The 18,098-nt window shown below is 39.6% G+C and overlaps 1 protein-coding gene across 10 annotated transcripts in view; it reads left to right on the top strand.

Annotated features, from left to right (window-relative positions):
- The window catches only part of JADE3 (jade family PHD finger 3), a 72,932-nt gene that overhangs the window by 46,438 nt on the left and 8,396 nt on the right, over positions 1–18,098 (top strand). For all 10 annotated transcript variants that reach the window (XM_038141657.1, XM_038141154.1, XM_038140984.1 and 7 more), the window contains 7 exons: positions 1,274–1,431; positions 3,273–3,463; positions 5,593–5,804; positions 8,338–8,505; positions 14,216–14,332; positions 14,783–15,256; positions 16,985–17,102. In XM_038141657.1, the coding sequence (XP_037997585.1) occupies positions 1,274–1,431; positions 3,273–3,463; positions 5,593–5,804; positions 8,338–8,505; positions 14,216–14,332; positions 14,783–15,256; positions 16,985–17,102 (1,438 nt within the window). The remainder of the gene's footprint in view (positions 1–1,273; positions 1,432–3,272; positions 3,464–5,592; positions 5,805–8,337; positions 8,506–14,215; positions 14,333–14,782; positions 15,257–16,984; positions 17,103–18,098) is intronic.

Here is an 18,098-nt window from a genome sequence, read left to right as displayed (position 1 = left end):
ACCCTCGGTCAGCTTGCTCTCCTGGCCGCCCATATGAGATGCAGTTGAAGAACATAATGAAGTAACAGTGATGTTCCAGGTCACCAGCAACTATTTCAATACCTGTTTAGCACAGAGACTTTTAACGTAATATTTACTTGATGATTTCCAAGAACAGCTGAGAATTTTTGCAGTAGGCATAACTGATCTGGTACTGTCAAATTGAAAAGGGTACATAAAGATATTGGGCTCTGAGATTGTTTATTATTCTTCAGGTTATAAAACTGAATTGGTTAGAAGAGAATTCAACCTGTCACAACTTACTGCAGGGATATTTTCCATTTCGTTTTATGGCCCTTTGAGGATTTGATTTCTTATTACAATAATACAGTTAATTAGTTGCAATGTCTCCCTAAAACCAAGTCACAATCACTGTTTTGCTGTACTGAACATTAAGCTGGTGCAGTGTAGCCGTGATGGAAAAAGCCCACAGAGGATAAATGTGCCCTTTATTTAAATTGTATGCACCTGTAGTTGACAGATAATGACATTAAGTAAGCTTTGAAATGACTGATAATCATGTTTACATGCTTGTAAAAACTTAACTCTCTGGAGCCGAGTGTTGTGGCTGAAGATCTGCTGCTATGGTTTGCTTTGTATGAGGATGGTGTGTCATGGTATAGGTTTGCTGAAAGATGCTGAGGCTGGATTTTGTCCATCACTGCTTACACACAGAGCAACACAGGTCTTGTGTTCCAGAAAAGGCAGCTGTTCATCTTCGATCTCAGAGATCCCAACCAATAAAACTTCAAGTGGTTTTAATAAATGAGCAAGTGCCTATCCATCAGTTTTACCATGGCAACTGTTTGTAGCCCATGATGAATATGACAGTTTAAAATAGCTGAACTGAGTGAAAGAAAAGGATAGACCTTGTGTCTAAGATGGGGTATAACCTACAAGCTGACAATAAGCTGATTGAAAATATGGTGAGGAGTCTTGAATCAGGTGAAGGCTTCCTTTCTCCTCTCTCTGGTTACCTGTAAAAACCTTCTTCCTTTTGGTTAGCCTTTGGGCAGCGGCATGGTTTAGAATTAGTGTAAACTTCTTATCATACTGTACCTAATGCACTAAAAATTAATAATCTAGGTAGTTTCAAATTGATTTGTGTTGATACTCTTTAAAAAAATTTTCAATGTATATGCACTATTTCAGTGTAGATAAGAAAAATACCTGCCCCATTCTTTAACACAATGCTCTTTCTCAAATCCATCTTTGCATTCTGTGTTTCCCGCAGGTGTTCCGCAAGGATCTCATTAGTGCCATGAAACTCCCAGATTCTCACCATGTCAACCCTGATGAGTATTACGTCTTTGCGGACACGTGGAAACAAGAATGGGAGAAAGGGGTTCAGGTTCCAGCCAGTCCAGAAACTATTCCGCAGCCTTCTCTCAGGTATTGGTGATCCAACATGGATCATGTGTACAAAATGGCAATTCAGAGAAGATGAACTTGGTCTCTCAAAACCAAGTTGTCTAAGTGCAGATTTTCTCTGTTGGTATGTTTAAATCTTCAGTGTAGCAGCCTTCAGACATGTTCTTAAACCACACAAGTGCCAATTTGGAAAACATTTCTGTGGTGCTTCAATCCAGATCTCATACTGTCTGCACGCTGTTACAGTATCTGCATTGTGAGTGTAAAGAGATCTTTTTTCCTCAGGCACATGGTGCTATGGATTAAAAGCTGTTTTTTATTTCAGCATGGGGAGTTGAATAAATTAAAAATAAACCCATATCTTATGCATATTACTTGAAAGGTTTCCCTACAGTGCATGATGATATAGAGCATTAGGCATGCAGTAATCACTGACACCTGATAAAATTACTTATTTGTTCATATAATTGAATTTTGGTTATTCTCAATGTTTTAACCTTTTCTACCTTCTCTCACCGCAGTTGGCTGTTTAACATTATAGAAGTTCAGTGAGCTCAGATTCTGAAGATAAAGAATCTTCTGTTCTCTCACACTATGTGTAGACTAGGGAAACATAGTACAGTACTCCTGTAGCCCTTCCTGGTGGAAACAAAGCGTGTTTCTACACAGAAAGGTTAATGCCAGTGTGCTGTTCAAGATGAAGATAAATGAATTGTCTGGTGAAAGTGCTGAGTCAGCAGAATTTAATTGCCACTGATGCTATTGTAACCACCAAGTTATTAAAAATAAGTATATTGCAGTTCATACCAGCAGTATAATATTAGAGGAAAAAATTGGAACAGAAAAAAGAAAAGCACACAAGGGAATTAGAGGAAAAAATGAGCAGGGTAAAGGGGGATGAGGAGTGGCAGAAGGACATTATTTGTACTAACATTGATAATCCACATTGTCCAGTTAGAATTATGTGGGATACAGCTTGACAGCTGCCTCCTCCTTCTTTGCTGCCTTATTTTCCAGAGTTTTTATCTTTTCCTTGTCCTGTGGAGGGTGAGCTCCAGAAAGCATGCAGACCTGCTCATGCATGGCACTGTTCCATTCTATATTTCTCTGGCTTCCTTCCACATGTAGGGCTTTTTGCATTGAATTCAGAGAAAGTTCAATCTTTCTCTAGTTAAGATTACTCTTTCCATTCCAAAGTCAAACCAATTAAAGACAGAGTCTTATCTCTGAAAATACTTGAAAGAAAGACAGCAAGAAACAACAGAGGGAACACAAATCTTTTTCTCTGTTGCTTCTTGGATGACTTTTCCTCTTTACATTTTTGCTTGGCATCAGAATGTTTCTTGCATAACAAAAATCATGTATTTGTAATGTGGATAAGTTGTCATTAAAAAATAAGGGTTGACTGAGTATGCCAAATGGAGAGCAAGGATTCCCCCCCCCCCCCCCCCACCCCGATAGTACAGTAGAATTACTACAGTAAGCTGCTGTTTTCAAGACATCAGTTGGCAAGATTTCCTTATATCATTTAGGAAGAATATAGGACAAGATTGTATTGGTTTTGTGCATAATACTTTCTGTGGGTTTCAGAAACAGTTGCTTTGTCGTACCAGTAGTATTTTTTAAATTGAAGTCATTTGAACAGGCTTACATTTTAAAAAGGGTTTTATATGTGTCGTAAACCTTGAAACATTTTGGGTGAAAAAATGGCATTTTGAGAATTTTGTCTCCCTAGGCTGACTATACTTTCTGGCTGGTTTAAAATCTGTGAAACCCCAGCTTTCTTTGCACTACAGCAAGTATTTTATGTCTTTCAAGGATGGGTCTTAAAAAGCTGTAAGTATTTTTTTTTTCACTCACAGGGTTGTAGCAGAAAAGGTAAAAGAAGTACTGTATACACGACCCAGGAAATACATCCACTGTTCCAGCCAAGAGCCCACAGAACCAGGTTACATCAACATTTTAGAACTAGCAGAATCTGTGTGTCGCTATGACTTGGATGACATGGACATCTTTTGGCTCCAGGAACTAAATGAAGAGCTTACAGAAATGGGTAATTCCACAACATGTTCTCATTTTAAAAGCTGCGCTTAATTTCTGCTGTTTGAGTTGTAGTCTGCTGTGTAAGGTTTCTGAAAGATTGCTGAATGAGAATCGAATGGAAGTGCTAAGAGAAACAGGAGCTAATAAAGTAATTACTTTCTTGATCTATTAAAGTTTTATATTTTACCTGTTGTGCTTAAAAATTTCTTGATCCAAAATCATCTGCAGCTTCTGCAGACTGAGGGAGGAAAAAGCCCACACCAGGTGGAATTAATTTTAGGACTTCAAAAGTTAAAGATTTTATGTAGGGAAAGCAGATGTTTCCATTTCTTGAACTTGGAACATATCTACAAATTCAGAGTTCTGAGGAACTTGCATGGTGGGTTCTCAGCAGAGTAATTAAGTTTCACACATGTTAGCCCATTCAAAATCAGCTAAGTAAACTTTCTTTTGCCATGCAAGTTGTGGGTATAGAGGTCTCTGAGCAGGAGTGAGCTATGGAAAATAATACTGCAATTATCACTGGAGTAACTGAACTGTGGTGGAATAGCCTGTGGGGGCTAGTATTCATCCATGGGTGATTGTAGGTCCTTTAGGAAGGACAGGTTGGCATCTCCTGCATTTGCTGTTAATAAAATAAGAAGTACCTATAGAGAAGTGATAATTAATGGCAGCATTGTCTGTAACATGAATAAAATAGTGGTGACTGAGATCCAGAAGGGGGTGAGGAGGGGAAGTAGTTTTTCTGGTCCTGGACTTAAGGACAGTATGTTTCTACTTAGGTACTGGGTGGGATCTGGGAGGCAACTCTGAAGGGTGGAATTACTGAAGAGAGCTAGCAGGCCTTCGAGAACACTGTCCTTCAAGCACAAGAAAGTTCCAATTATGCATTCAGGAAAATGAGTAGATGTATTGGGAGACTGGTTTGGTCAAGTAGGGAGTTCATGACTGAGCTCCAGTGCCAAAGGATGCACATAAGTAGAAGCAAGGACAATAACTTCCCAGGCGTACAGGAAGCTGTAAGCAAAAGCTGTTAGCTTTTCAAGGGGGCACATCTCCATCCATGGAGATTTTCAAGATATGACTACATGTATCTCTTAAACAACAGCCTTTTTGGATTTCCTATTGACTCTGCTTGGATCTCAGGCAGAGGCTGAAGCCTCTGTAGGACCCTTCCCACCTGAATGGTTCGGTAATTCATTTAATTAGGGCAATGAAAAAGTGTTAGGGCATGGGAGAGAACACTTTACCTCTACCTGTTTATTGTTTGTAACAAGGAGTCACAATTAGAGCCTTAGTTAAAGTATTAGCCTCTGCAATTAATGTTACATGAATATCTCAACATTTGAAGGCCTGAGTAAATCGTAAGCTGTGAACATCAAGATCAATTTTGAGCAAGGATTTTGATGAGATGCAATTTAGAGAGGTCTTGTAACTGTGAACATCATGGGGTTTCTAATGCAGTGCATGTCCTGAAGCTGCAAACTGAGGGCCACTCTCATAGCAAATAGTTTTAAAGTGGTCCTGCTTATGCTAAATTTGATTAGTGGTGAGTATATATAGCATGTGTAGTGTTCACATGAACAGATAGTATGGATTGCAACAGTATATTTATTTACTATTTTATTTTTTAAAAAAGCATCATGAAAATAAGACCACTTTTCATAATCATGTTTTGATCACTTCATCACGATGGACTTAGAGGTACTGGGTGGTGCAACTTTCATTATAAGATATGAAGTATTGTTGATATGTTTTGTTTCCTAGGGCATTAGTCTTCAGAAGAAAACAGTGTGTGATTTTTGGATTTCATTAGTGTTTAGTAAAATTACGGAGGTGCAAGAAGGGTTGTGTGAGAGCAGCCAGCAGTTACAGCAACTGCTGTCTTTTGCTGCAGTGTTTTCTTCCAGGTGCAATCTTGTGGTTTGTGTAAAATTTTTACTCAAGTAGTAGTTCTGCTTGTATTTATAAAACAATCTTATAATTAGTCTGAGTGACAAATCTTGTCTATTTTTATATTATTTTTAGATGCTGTGTCTACTGCATTAGTTGCTAGAAGTTGTCTTTTTTCTCTTCCTGTTTCTCTGACTCAGAAGCATCTGACTGTCCTCTAATTGCCCTTCCCTTTCTCTGCTGTAGGATGTGGGCTCCTGGATGAGAACACAATGGAAAAGACAATTGAAGTGCTGGAGCGGCACTGCCACGAGAATATGAATCACGCCATCGAGACCGAGGAAGGGCTGGGTATCGAGTATGATGAGGACGTCATCTGTGATGTGTGCCGGTCCCCAGACAGCGAGGATGGGAATGACATGGTGTTCTGTGACAAGTGTAACATTTGCGTCCATCAGGTTAGTGCCTACAGAAATGTTGACACTCTCCTGTGGTTTAAGTTTACCCAGGCAAATGTGGAATTTGACGGGATGTTAAATGCTAAGTGGTGGACTTAGACGTTTTCTACATATGAAGGGCGGTGCGATACTGAGGTGAATTTTTGGACTATAACAATTACAGTAGATTAAGTGGCCTAGCATAGTTAATAAGTGGACAGCTACAGTCTAGCAGGAATGCAAAGTGTGTTTTTGGGACATGCAAGTATTTCCTCTGTGACTGTAAATAATTGTTCCCCCTATTACTAAATCTGCCTTTGAAGATAAACAGGACAGGAAATACTGGCTTACCTGTTTGTGAGAAATCTAAAGATCATTTGCTTCAGAGCTTTTTTTTTCCTTTACTGACTACTTATTTAGTCAGACATAGACTGTCCAAATTTAGCCATCTGGAGCCATATGTAGGCACTTAATAGAGTGATCTTTTTCAAAAGCCATCAGCACCTGCAAAAACCATAGTCTCAGTCTGAATGATGCTCATGTTTATAGTGTTTCAGATGTAGTCAAGACTTTACACTGCCTGAGCTCAGCATGGTCAGGTAAAGATATCCTTATGATCAGAAAAGGGGTATGAATCCTGTGGTTTTTGTGCATCCTATTCTGGAAGGGCGTTTTGCTACAAATTGAAAAGAGACCAAGAAAGTTCTTTTTTTTTAATGTATTTTTGTACTGACTGCAAGTAATATTTGGAAAACATATCTGACTGAAAAAAGACCTGTCACCTCCCTGCTCACAGTGGGCTGGCTTCCAGCCTGGCTGCTTTCCTGACCTGAGTCCCCGTGTGAAGCAGCCGGTGAGCCCGAGTTGGCAGTAAGGTGGCCAGTGACAGGAATGTGGCTGGCAGCTGAGCTGCCTGCTTCAGTTCTTGCTTGTGCCTGTTAAGGAATAATGATGGATTTGCAGTCAAAGGCTCGTGGTTGTCTGCTGACAGCTGAGCTTAAGTTGATAGTCTGCTGCCTCCTTGCCCTTCACTCTTCCCTGTCCTGGATCTGCCAGAAACAAACTAGAGAGTGTGTCTGGGCTAGAGCGAATCCTAACTGTAAGAGGGCTAGAGCAAATCCTAACTATAACAACAACTTGTTTCATTATTAATCTGGATCACCTTTGGTTCTACGAGTAGCCTCAGGTCTGTTTGTCATCACAAGTTTGGAGGTGGGGGGGAGGAGGAGTGTGAGAAAATTCCTCCTTCATGGTACCCTGTTGTGCTGGCTCAAACATGTTGTGAAATTACTGTTTTAGTAGTCTAGGCATCCATTGCTTATCAGTTAAAATTAGAAAATCGTTTCAGTCCATTTCCAACACCCTAGATATGATCTTAGATGTAATGCCACTTCTGCTCTAGTGACAGAAAGAATTCTGGTGGGAATATGCCACAGAGGAGGAAAGGAACACTTGTAAAATTTGGATTGCAGCTCCCCCTGTTGGGCTTTTACAGGAGTTGTCGCATCAAACCATTCAGGTTAGTCAGTCTTGCTGCATTTAATTCAGGGAACTCCCCCTCCCTACAAGCTTGACACAAATTTGCAGTGTTTTATGATATTGTTTAATATTAAATACTGAAATCTTATATGCAGGAGTCTGGGAAGGCAAGTATGGGAATTTTATACTAGATTTAATCTGAAAGAATGGTTACAACTAATGATCCCGTTCTTTTGAGTCTTAATATTATCATTACTAGAGATAGTGTTAGAAATTATGAGATTTCCTGTGACAACCACTCTTTTGATAAAACCTTTATCTGGAGTGGTTGAGAGAAATTAGACCTTGGTGGCAGCCAGTGATTTCAGATAGCTCAGCTTTATGGAGGTAGGGGAGATGTACAGCAGGGTCCACCATTGGCTCCACTAAGAACCATGAGGAATTTGAATTGGAAACAAAATTATTTATTTTCCTTTATTTTAATTGTCAAACTTAAAAAAATCTCTCACTTTCCATGTGGTTAAGTACAATACTTGGGAAATAGGTGTAAAACCCAGCATCTTATAATTCCATTGTATGCTGTAATTTTTGTTGCTATATTATATAAATATTTAAAGAATAGTTCACAGAACTGTAACCACAAACCTTGCAGGAAATTATTTTCAGTCAAACAGCTCATATCCCTATCCCTTAATAGAATTATGCTAGAGTGTTACGTTTTTAGCAGTAGGAAATTGTGATTTTAGAAAGTATTATATACAGAAGCTAATTTAAAGGAATATCCATAGTGTTTAGTTGAGAAATTTAAAACTCCCTAAAAGCAAAGGTGAAGGTTTGTAACACCAGTGCTGTTGTGCAGTCTGAATGGATATGTTTTATAAACAGGTGTAAAAAATATTGCTTTTGAGACTGTTTCTCCTTGGATTGATTGGCTCATTTTAAGGTAAAGAAATCACAGATTAAGTGAAGACCAGATTGTGCCTTTACTTTTTGAAAGCTTTGCTCTGTGTGCATATGAATGCTTGTGTGTGAAATAATTTCAGCACAATGATTCCAATATCTGTTTTTCTCCAAGGCTTGCTATGGAATCTTAAAAGTACCTGAAGGGAGCTGGCTGTGTCGCACCTGTGTCTTGGGAATACATCCTCAGTGCCTCCTCTGTCCTAAAAGAGGAGGTGCCATGAAAGCTACCAGGACAGGGACCAAGTGGGCACATGTGAGCTGTGCTCTTTGGATTCCAGAGGTAAAACCCTAATTGCTCTCCTGTCTTCCTCTTCGTGCTCCATCCTCTGCCTTTTTTCATTCTCATGATTTAAGGTCTTTGACATAATTCTGGGCTTAATTTTGATAGGGCTGCTCAGTCTGTGAAGTGTGGGACAGAGTCCAGATTGTATTCTACTAATGAGTCACTTTGTCACCTCCATTTACTCAGCAAATCACTTCTTGGTGTCATTATGGTATCTGTGACCTGCTAGGAAGGGCAGCTGATATAAGCTGTATCTTACAACTGCAGCTTCACTGTCACATATTTTTTGATGAATTTGTGTGCTGAGATACACGTGTAATTTACATGAGTACCTCCACTTTTTTCAGAGTTTGTTTGTTTGCTTAAAGGTCGCCTGCACTGCATTATTTCCATAGGATGTATGCTGCAATTTGTACTTCAAGTTTCTTTGAATTAGAATTTTTCTGAATGGTGGGGAGATGAGAATTTTTATCTCCGTGTTATATACGCTTTATAAGTAAAGGCTTTTTTGCTATATCTGTGCATAACATATATGGAGAGTTTCATAATGAAGTTTTACACTTCCTCCTCCATTTTGAATCAAGTTTAGCAGTGTAGTTCTGTAAAACAGAAAGTTCACTTAGGTGTAGATGGAGTTTGTGTTTAATTTTGCACTTGGGATATTTATGTTTTATTTCTGGTAAGATTCACAAATCCATTATAGTGGGTGGTTTAATGTGAGACAGTAGCCAGATCTGTCAGCACCATAAAATCAAGGATCCAGTATTTTCTGAATTTTCTGCTCCCAAGTGCATACAGGTCTGATGTGTGCACAACTTTGAGGAAGATGTTAAGATTTTGGTTTGGTTTATTTTGACTTAACAACCAGATATAATATGTAATTCTTAGTTGTCTCAGGCACATATATCTGCTTCTTAAGGAGATCATCTTGGCTGTTGCACTTTTCCTTTCAGGCCTACTTGTAGTTTCTGTCATCGCTTTCACCTTCAAGGAGAGAGGAGTTGAGAATAAAACCAAAAATATTTATTTTTTTTTAAATCCCTTCTCCTCTTGTGCTTATGAAGTGTCTTGCCTGGAAGCTCTCCTGGCTCTGAGCTGACTGGTTTTTCTAAGAGGTCCTTCCTGCATGTGGTTGCCTTGCTGTTCTCAACAGCAGAAAAGAAACAGTGAGGTTTGGGAAGGTGATGATGGCTGGGCAGGAAGCACACCCTGGCTTTTTGCCTGCCCAGCTCCCTCTGGCTGAGGAAGAGAAGCTACTGGGGGACACCCAGGGTGGGAGAGCTTGAATCCAAGTGTTTCCACAGCCCATTCAGTGATTCCAGGTTTTGGGCACCTCCTCTCCACACCAATGCCAAGTATATCAGGCATAGTGAAGAGGTGGCACGTGCCTGCAGACATGGGAAATGCCTCTTGGATCCATTCTCTTGGGCTTGTGTGTACTCACTTGTAAAACAATTCAGATATCAGAGAAGCCAGGAAAGCCCTTTGTAAATCTCTACTGAAATGGCAGGTCACTTCCTGTCTGGAGTGGCCTTATGTGCTGCAGGGGGCAAGAAAGACAGAGTTTGAAGACCTGGGGATGGATGCTGTAGGGGAGAATGTGTATTCTCGTGTATCTATTTTTTTTTTTAGGTACTAGCATGCTGGAACTCCCTAAAAGAAACATTAATTATAAAGTCACTGGTATTTCCTCTTGAGGCCCTAACAAAGTGAAGCAAGGCAGAAAGCAGGGAGGAAGGGGCTCTAAACATCCGTGTCTTGTGGCACAAGGTTCAGAGAGCCTTCATGAGTCACCAAGTGTAGTCTAGCATTGTTGAAGTCAGTTGTGCCAGGTATTCTCCTGCATTAATTCATTCAGCAATGTCTTAAAATCTTTTTTCTTCCCTGCCTTCCTTGGGAGTTAATGCTGTTTAAAGGCTTTCTTTTCGCTCCCTTGACTGATTGGGACGATGGAAGGTTTTTACTTTCCAAAGAGTACTCATTGGTTTATATCCTCTTTTTCTTCTGCCTTTACTTTGCTTTAGAGTAAATATGTCATCTATTTCATGTTTTTTTAAAAGGTGTTTTTCTAAATTAAAAAAAAAAAAAAAGGAAACACTGATACCAGAAAACCTGTATTGAGTGTTTTGAAATTCAAGGTGTTTCTCTGCCTTAGATAACCTATTACAGGTATGTCCTCTGCCAGTCAATGTGGTGGTAGCTGAAGCAGAAAGTGATAACACCCCCCTGGCTGTAGAGGAAAGGTAAAATTTACTGTCCTGAGCAGCTGTAGTGAGTGACTGTGCTCAAGCCATTGGGCTGTCCTTCCCAACCGCTGATGCAGATCCTTGTGTACTGGTGCAGCTGCTGGTGGCAGAGTTAGCAGGGAAGAATAGGATGGCAGAGTGATTGATCATGTGCATAACATGATAATAGGCTTCAACAACCCATTGTCTTCACTCTCTCCCACTCTTAGAACTTCTTCAGAGTATAGCAGTCAAGATGTAACGTGATGCAAGGTGAAGAAATGGAGAACATGACTACATATTATGGCAGATGGATCATTTCTGCCTTGGAATGGGAGTTCTTGGGGGATGAAAAGGTTGGCTTCTGCTCTCTGGATCCCTTGTGAGCAGCAAAGTTCAAATGGACTTTGTCTTGACTCCTCTGCAGAAACATGCAGGTGGCACAAGGCCAGTATTAATAAATTGCACCTGACTCTGTAAGTGCCTCTTTGTGCTTTTACAAAGTACGGTAATATCAACAGTCAGCATTACAAGCTGAATGAAGAGTATTTCCAATATAAATGTTTCCTGACCTTATGAGTCTCCTCTGGGGAAGGAGCAGGGAAAATATTTAAGAGGGCAGAAAGGGACAGGGAAAAGGTCTGTGTCAATTCCCAGCTCCTGCTGGGCAGCCCAGTGGAAAGCTGATATTACTCAGTCTCCAGAAAAAAAGTCATAGTAGATTCTGATTTATTTTTGCAAAGAATATAGACAACTTGACACATTGATACAATCCCTTAATTCTTAAAGGAAGTCTTGTCTCTCCATGTAGTGGTAACAATCAATCTTTGTACAATATTGTTTCAGAAATACCTGTGCAACTTGTAACCAGCTGTTCTGATCATGGCCAAGTTAGGTTCATGAAAGTTTCTTTACTTTTGGAAGCAAAAAAGCTACATTTGATGATACTGAAGAATGCTGACCATGATTTTGTTGAACTGCTCAGGCATTCCTGGGACAGTCTTGTCACTTTTCCACCAATTTATAGGAAGGCCACAAGAGGTTAAATTGTTAGCCACGTCTGTCTCATGAGTGCATAATGTATTGCCTGACTGTTCTTCTTTAAAACCTGAACCTTCTGAAGCATCTCAGTGTCTTCCTAATGAAGACTTTTGGAAATGCCATGCACTCAGTATGTTCCAGAAGATGTGGGCTTGCACTTGGCAGATCAGAGAGGGAAGTGCTGTAACAAACATTATCTTATTTGAGTCCATTTATCTCATTAATTCATTAACTATTGGCCATCTATTTTTTTCTAATGTGGAAATGATGAACTGAGTAGTCTCTGGAAAAGCTGTTCTTTCCACCTACTTAAATGATCCTTAAAGCAATGCATGATAAAGGAGAGAGTAGCAAAAATATTCTGAGCATAGCAACTGTGACTTAGCACTTCTATCTTTGGGTAAGTCTACCTCACTGAAGAGGTCTGCTGAAAGAAAGCTTTTCATCCATAGGGATTAAACAGGTTTTAAAATGAATATGTGCATCAAGTGATTGATGATGTACCTCCAAAGCAAAGCTAAAAAATTCAGCTTTGTCTACTGGCACTTGTAAAGTTGCCAGTTTAATTATCACATGTTAAACTAATTCATCCAACCCAGATTTTCATGGGTGTCTCTTACTGTAGATTTCATCTATGAAAATTACTGTAATGTAATGCTCTTGAAGTTTTTTAGAAAAACAAAATTTTTGTTCAAATCTCACCCTTAACTGCTTTTTTAGCCATCAGCTTTCTTCTGGCCTCACAGTGCCACAGAGCATGACCTAGGAACCTCCTTTCTTTGAATTCTTAGGTTTGACCCCTTTGAGAAGAAGCCCATGTTCCCACCACAGGAAATAGAGGTCTGCTCTATTTGGATGAATTGTTTTTAGACAGAGTGGAGTATCAGCATAGTATCAGCATTGTGGTTTTGGTTCAGCCAGGTAGCCCTCCAAGGCACACAACTGCTGAATTCAAAAGGTGTTGTAGAAGTGTCAAAATCCAAGCTTTTGGAGACTGGTGTTTTTGGGACAGTTATCCCACTGAAATATTCTGCCATGTGCCATTCTCATACTGGCCCAGTTCTGCATGTTAGTCATTCAGAGTTGGCCAAGGTTTTGTTTCTGTGCTTGAATAAATCCTGTCAGGAGTGGCTTAGGGATGTCTACAGATATAGATGTATCTGTTTTGGTTTCCAAGTCATAGGGGAAAGTCCTCGTTTCCCTGTATAGACAACAGGCAACTGAGAAACTTCTATCGCAATGGATATGTGGAAGTTAATATAACAAATAGGAAAAACTATTCTGTCTATATATGGGGGTTTTTTTCCCTTTCTTTTAGTAATATCCCTAATCTGGTCTACCAGAGACAAATCAATCATCCAGACTAGGTCTGTGAAAACTAGCACAAGACAATATTTCCTGCTTTGTAATAAGAGAAGTTTGTTGGCTTTTTTTCTCAAATTATATTTGATACAGTCCATAGTTAGGAAAGCGTGTTAGGATTAGCTCTTGTGGTGGGGGTGCTCAGTGGAGAGGTTCAGCTGGGAAACAAGGCTTTTCCTGGCTGCTGACTGATAGATCTGGTTCTGTCCCAAATATTGAGTTGACAGAAGTAGATACTGTAGCAGATCTAGGGATTTTATAGGAGGAACTTTTCAGGAAAGTGTTCCTGTTTTGTTCTGAAGGGCTTGTATTTTGGCATTTTTAAAGTTAGACCTGTGAAAACAGCACAGAGGAAAAAAAAAAACCAAAAACAAAACCACAAGGGAATGGAAATAAACTTAGAGTAACACTTGCTGTAGTCTCTCAAACTGGTAGTGGTTTAGGAATGGTATTCCCCAATTTAGTGTTCCCACTGAAGCACTTCAAACCATGCACCACTCCACCCTCCCTTGCACCAGGCTGGAAAGGGTATTTGGAGGCACAAATGGTAAGGATCATGGGTCGAGAAAAGAATTTACTGGAAGCAGCAAGTGAAACAAGAAAAACAAATTAAAACGAACTGTGAGAGCTACAATATCAGTAACGGAGCCAGCGCTACCCAACCACTGCCTTCCCCACGCTTACCTGACCAGAAGAGAGCCCTTCCCCCCACTCTCAGAAAATGATGTGAGCCGCTATAGAATAACCTCTGGATCCTAGCCATGCTCCCCCTTGGCTACTGCAAAAATTAACCCTGTCCTGGCTGGAATCAGGACATCGGTTCATAACAAGGGCGTGCTGTAAGTGCCTCAAATGTTTTGAATAATTGCAACTTTGAGTCACCAGGTTAAACGGATAGTATTCCACACTATTGTCTGCATGTGGAATCTTTTGGGATCCTTTTCTGAGAAGTATGAGTACATGGAGATCTTGCTGGAAGAAAAATGAATGGATGGCTTTCTTCTTCTGATATAAATGGAGAGCTTGGGGTTTTTTTTCCCTTTGATAACTGTTTTCTGCACTGCTTTTTTTCTTTACAGGTTAGTATTGCTTGCCCAGAAAGGATGGAGCCAATCACAAAGGTGTCTCACATTCCACCAAGTCGATGGGCTCTAGTGTGTAGTTTATGCAAACTGAAAACTGGTGCTTGTATTCAGGTATGTACTTTTCCCATAGTGACTCTGCAGGGGTGAATCTGTCAGAAGGGCAATTTTGGTTTTGCATTTTGTTCTTCCTGTGTTCAGAGATGCTTTACAATGGAGATGACTTGGATAGATGTCTGCTTCTTCATAGCCATTTGCTATCAAATTAGTCAACTAGACAGAAGAATTAGTCTGAGTTGCTGCCTTTTGAATAAGGCTGAGGTGTTTAAGAACCACTACTGTGTGTGTCAAAGATGAACAGAAAACTTCCACTGAACACTCTGCAAACAAGAAGATACTATATTGTGTAATACCAACTTCAAAGGGATCAATATTTTTGAGAATGTGTAGGAAATTGGTTTTGGTAGGGATGGATTTTCATGTAGTTGAGGTAGTTAATGTCCTTTTTTTCTAGTTTGCTGCTACTGTTAGTAATTGAGGCTTTTTGTTTTATTTTGTCTACAGTGCTCTGTGAAAAGCTGCATCACTGCCTTTCATGTCACCTGTGCCTTTGAGCATAGCTTAGAGATGAAGACTATCCTGGATGATGGGGATGAGGTCAAGTTCAAGTCGTACTGTCTAAAGCACAGCAAGAACAAACAGAATTCGCTGCCTGATGTTGAGGAGCACCCCAAGAGCGTGTCAGAGCAGAAGCAAACAGAGAGTGAGAAAACGAGCCTGCGAGCCCAAAAACTCCGAGAGCTGGAAGAAGAGTTTTACTCACTAGTAAAAGTGGAGGATGTTGCAGCAGAGCTGGGCCTTCCTAAACTTGCTGTAGACTTTATCTACAATTACTGGAAATTAAAGCGAAAAAGTAACTTTAACAAACCATTGTTTCCTCCCAAGGAGGATGAAGAAAATGGCTTGGTGCAGCCAAAAGAAGATAGCATTCATACTCGCATGAGGATGTTCATGCATTTGAGGCAGGACCTAGAGAGGGTAAGAATTAACTTGTAAAGCTTTGAAATTCAAACTATTTGCAGGTGAGCAAGGTCTTTCTTTGTGGATGGAAGTGAGAATGGGGAAAGCAAAGTGAGATAATTAAAAAAACAATAATTTAAAAAATAATAAAAGTAAGGCCTTGAACTCCAATCTTTTGATATGCTGCACTGCCTGCTGCAGAGACTTTGAGGAGCTGCCTCTCTCAGTGAAAAATCCAAGGTGAAAGCAGTGCTTCCTGACTTGCTTAAAGGTTGTTCCTTTACGTGTTCTGAGATGCATATTTTTATGCGCAGTGGACATATTTGGTAATTGACTATATGACTTCAGCTTCAGTTGAGTAAATGTTTAAAAAAATGAAGTTTATTTGACCCACTGTAGTAACAGTTTGTGATACAGATTAAATGAGAAAAAATGTTACTTTTATTAAACAAAAAATAAGAGTAAGGCTTGTTACCACTTGGAGGCTGCCCATTAGGTTGGCCTGTTGGGTAGGAGTTACGTGCGGTTTCCAAGTGCATAGAAGGTAGGTAGTGAATGTAAAGAGGTAATAAAATAAAATAGATATGATGAGGAGAGAGGAAGTAAAAGCAGAAGAGAGGTAATAGTGTTGTAAGTAAAGGGGAAACAATATTGTGGAGAGAACAACATGAAAATGCAGGAGGATTGTTGGAGCCAAGATTTGCACTTCTCAGTGTAACTGTTGTCTTTAATCTGTCATAATCAATCTCAGATATTTTCCAAGACTGCTTTAGATATGGAAGCTTACTTTAAGAAAAAATAAAATATCCATAACATGCCTCAGATGGAGGGCTGATATTTGTGGGTGGGGTTTTTTTATTTCTCAAGAGACCATGTCAAGCTTTTTGTTTGATAAACATTTGGTTTGTACCAAATATTGTTGAAATTGATGTACTTATTCTGAGGGGGGGGGATTCATAATATGAAATGCCCGTTTCCAAGTTTCTGAACTTCTTGTGCCACAAGATTTTCTATTCTTTTATATCTCGGGATAAATATAAATTTGGGAATCTTGGAATTTTGCTTCTAGGTAAAGAGATTCCAGTTCTGGATCTGAGTAGTAGGGAAAGTTTATTTGGCAGATACCTTTCAACCAGCCCCTACGCTGTTTCTGTGTTTTGAAAGCACTTTTAGGTGTTTATCAAGAACTTCCAGTGTCTCTTCTTTCTCCTTCACCTTAGGTGGAAATTTTGCTATTAATGCAGTCAAGTAGAATTATGTGGAAGGGAATCAGAATGGTTTGGGTTGGAAGGGACCTTAAAGACCCTCTAGTTCCAACACTCCTGCCATGGACAGGGACACCTTCCATGAGACTAGGTTGCTCAAAGCCCCATCCACATTTCAGGCATGGGGCCTCCACAACTTCTCTGGGCAACCTGTTGCAGTCTCTAACTGTAAACAATGTCTTCCTTACGCCCACTGTAAACTTACCCTCCTTCACTTCAAAAACATTACCTCTTTTTCGAGAGGCTCTGGTCTCTCTGTCTTTCTTACAATCCCTTTTCATATAAGGAAAAACTGCAGTGACATCTCTCCAGAGCCTTCTCTTTTCCAGGCTGAACTTTTTTTTAATAGTTAGGTACGTTCAGTAATATTCACTAGAACTTTACCGAGGGATTTTGCCTGTAATGTTGTTGATACAATTTGTAAGCTGTGTCTGGGTTTATTTTCTTATTGCCTTTTAAGTCTCCTGTTATTCTTCCATAGGTAAGAAATCTCTGCTACATGGTAAGCAGGAGAGAGAAACTGAAGTTGTCCCACAGTAAAGTACACGAACAGGTCTTCAACTTGCAAGTCCAACTCATTAATCAGGAAATTGCTGCAGGTAAACATATAAATGTAAAATATTTATAAATCCTGCCTCTATTTAAACTAAAGCAGCGTATTCTCTTCATGTTCTTGATTAGTGTTTTTAACATGTAAAAATGCCTTTAAGAATTTTCTTCAAGTACATAGTCAATCAAAGTAGCAACACAGAACTCTATAATTTTTAATTGCTTAAAATATTTACTTGAATATTTCTTTATTTTATGGCTGTTTCTGTTATATGCCTATTGCTTATCACTGTGGCAGCCAGATAGCAGAAGTGAGCTGCTGGTGATCTCTAGGTTTTTGCACTGTCAGGCTGCTGGCGTGTGGCACTGGTTCCCCACAGCAAGCTTACCCTGCTGGTTGGGTCTCCAGCCGAGAAGGCTTTTTTGCTTGCTGTCACCAGTTGGTTCCTTCAGGCAAGAGAAAGAGTGACTGATGGGAATTGCTGCTGTTCTCATGTGCTTTGTGCACGTCATGAGCAGCACAGATTTCTTAGTTTGCCATCTGCATTTGCTCTCCTTCCTTCCAAAAGAGTTTAAGTACTCTGGGTATTAATAGGGACTAGTAACTGTTTGGGAAGGCTGAGGTGCCAAACCCCACTCTGCCCTTCGCATTTACAGCAAGTTTTTAAAATAAGGAACACAGCATTTGGAAAGAGGAAGAGCATATGCATACCAGTGTAGTTACTGGGATTTTTTTTAATAGGAAAGGCAGCTATTTTTTTGTGTGAAATTAAGATCTCTCTGGTCTTTCTAGATATATACTTCACCAGTTTAGGGTGAAATCTTCGTGGTTTTTTTCTCTGCCCCTGAAACATGGATAGGTTTCGTTAGTACTGATGAAGTTTTTTTTTTTTTAAACTGTTTTAGATCAGACTAGTACTTCATGGAAGCAATGGCACTCTGAAGCTCCTTGCTTTTGTGTAAATACATTTTATCAGCAATGTCTACTAAGTTTATTTAATATCTTATAAATACAAGTGGTTTTTTTAATACTTATTATAATAGCT

The sequence above is a fragment of the Motacilla alba genome, chromosome 1, assembly GCF_015832195.1.
Source record: "Motacilla alba alba isolate MOTALB_02 chromosome 1, Motacilla_alba_V1.0_pri, whole genome shotgun sequence".
Lineage (NCBI taxonomy): Eukaryota > Metazoa > Chordata > Aves > Passeriformes > Motacillidae > Motacilla > Motacilla alba.
The sequence above is the reverse complement of the archived record's forward strand: the minus strand, read 5'-3'. Positions and strand labels throughout refer to the sequence as shown.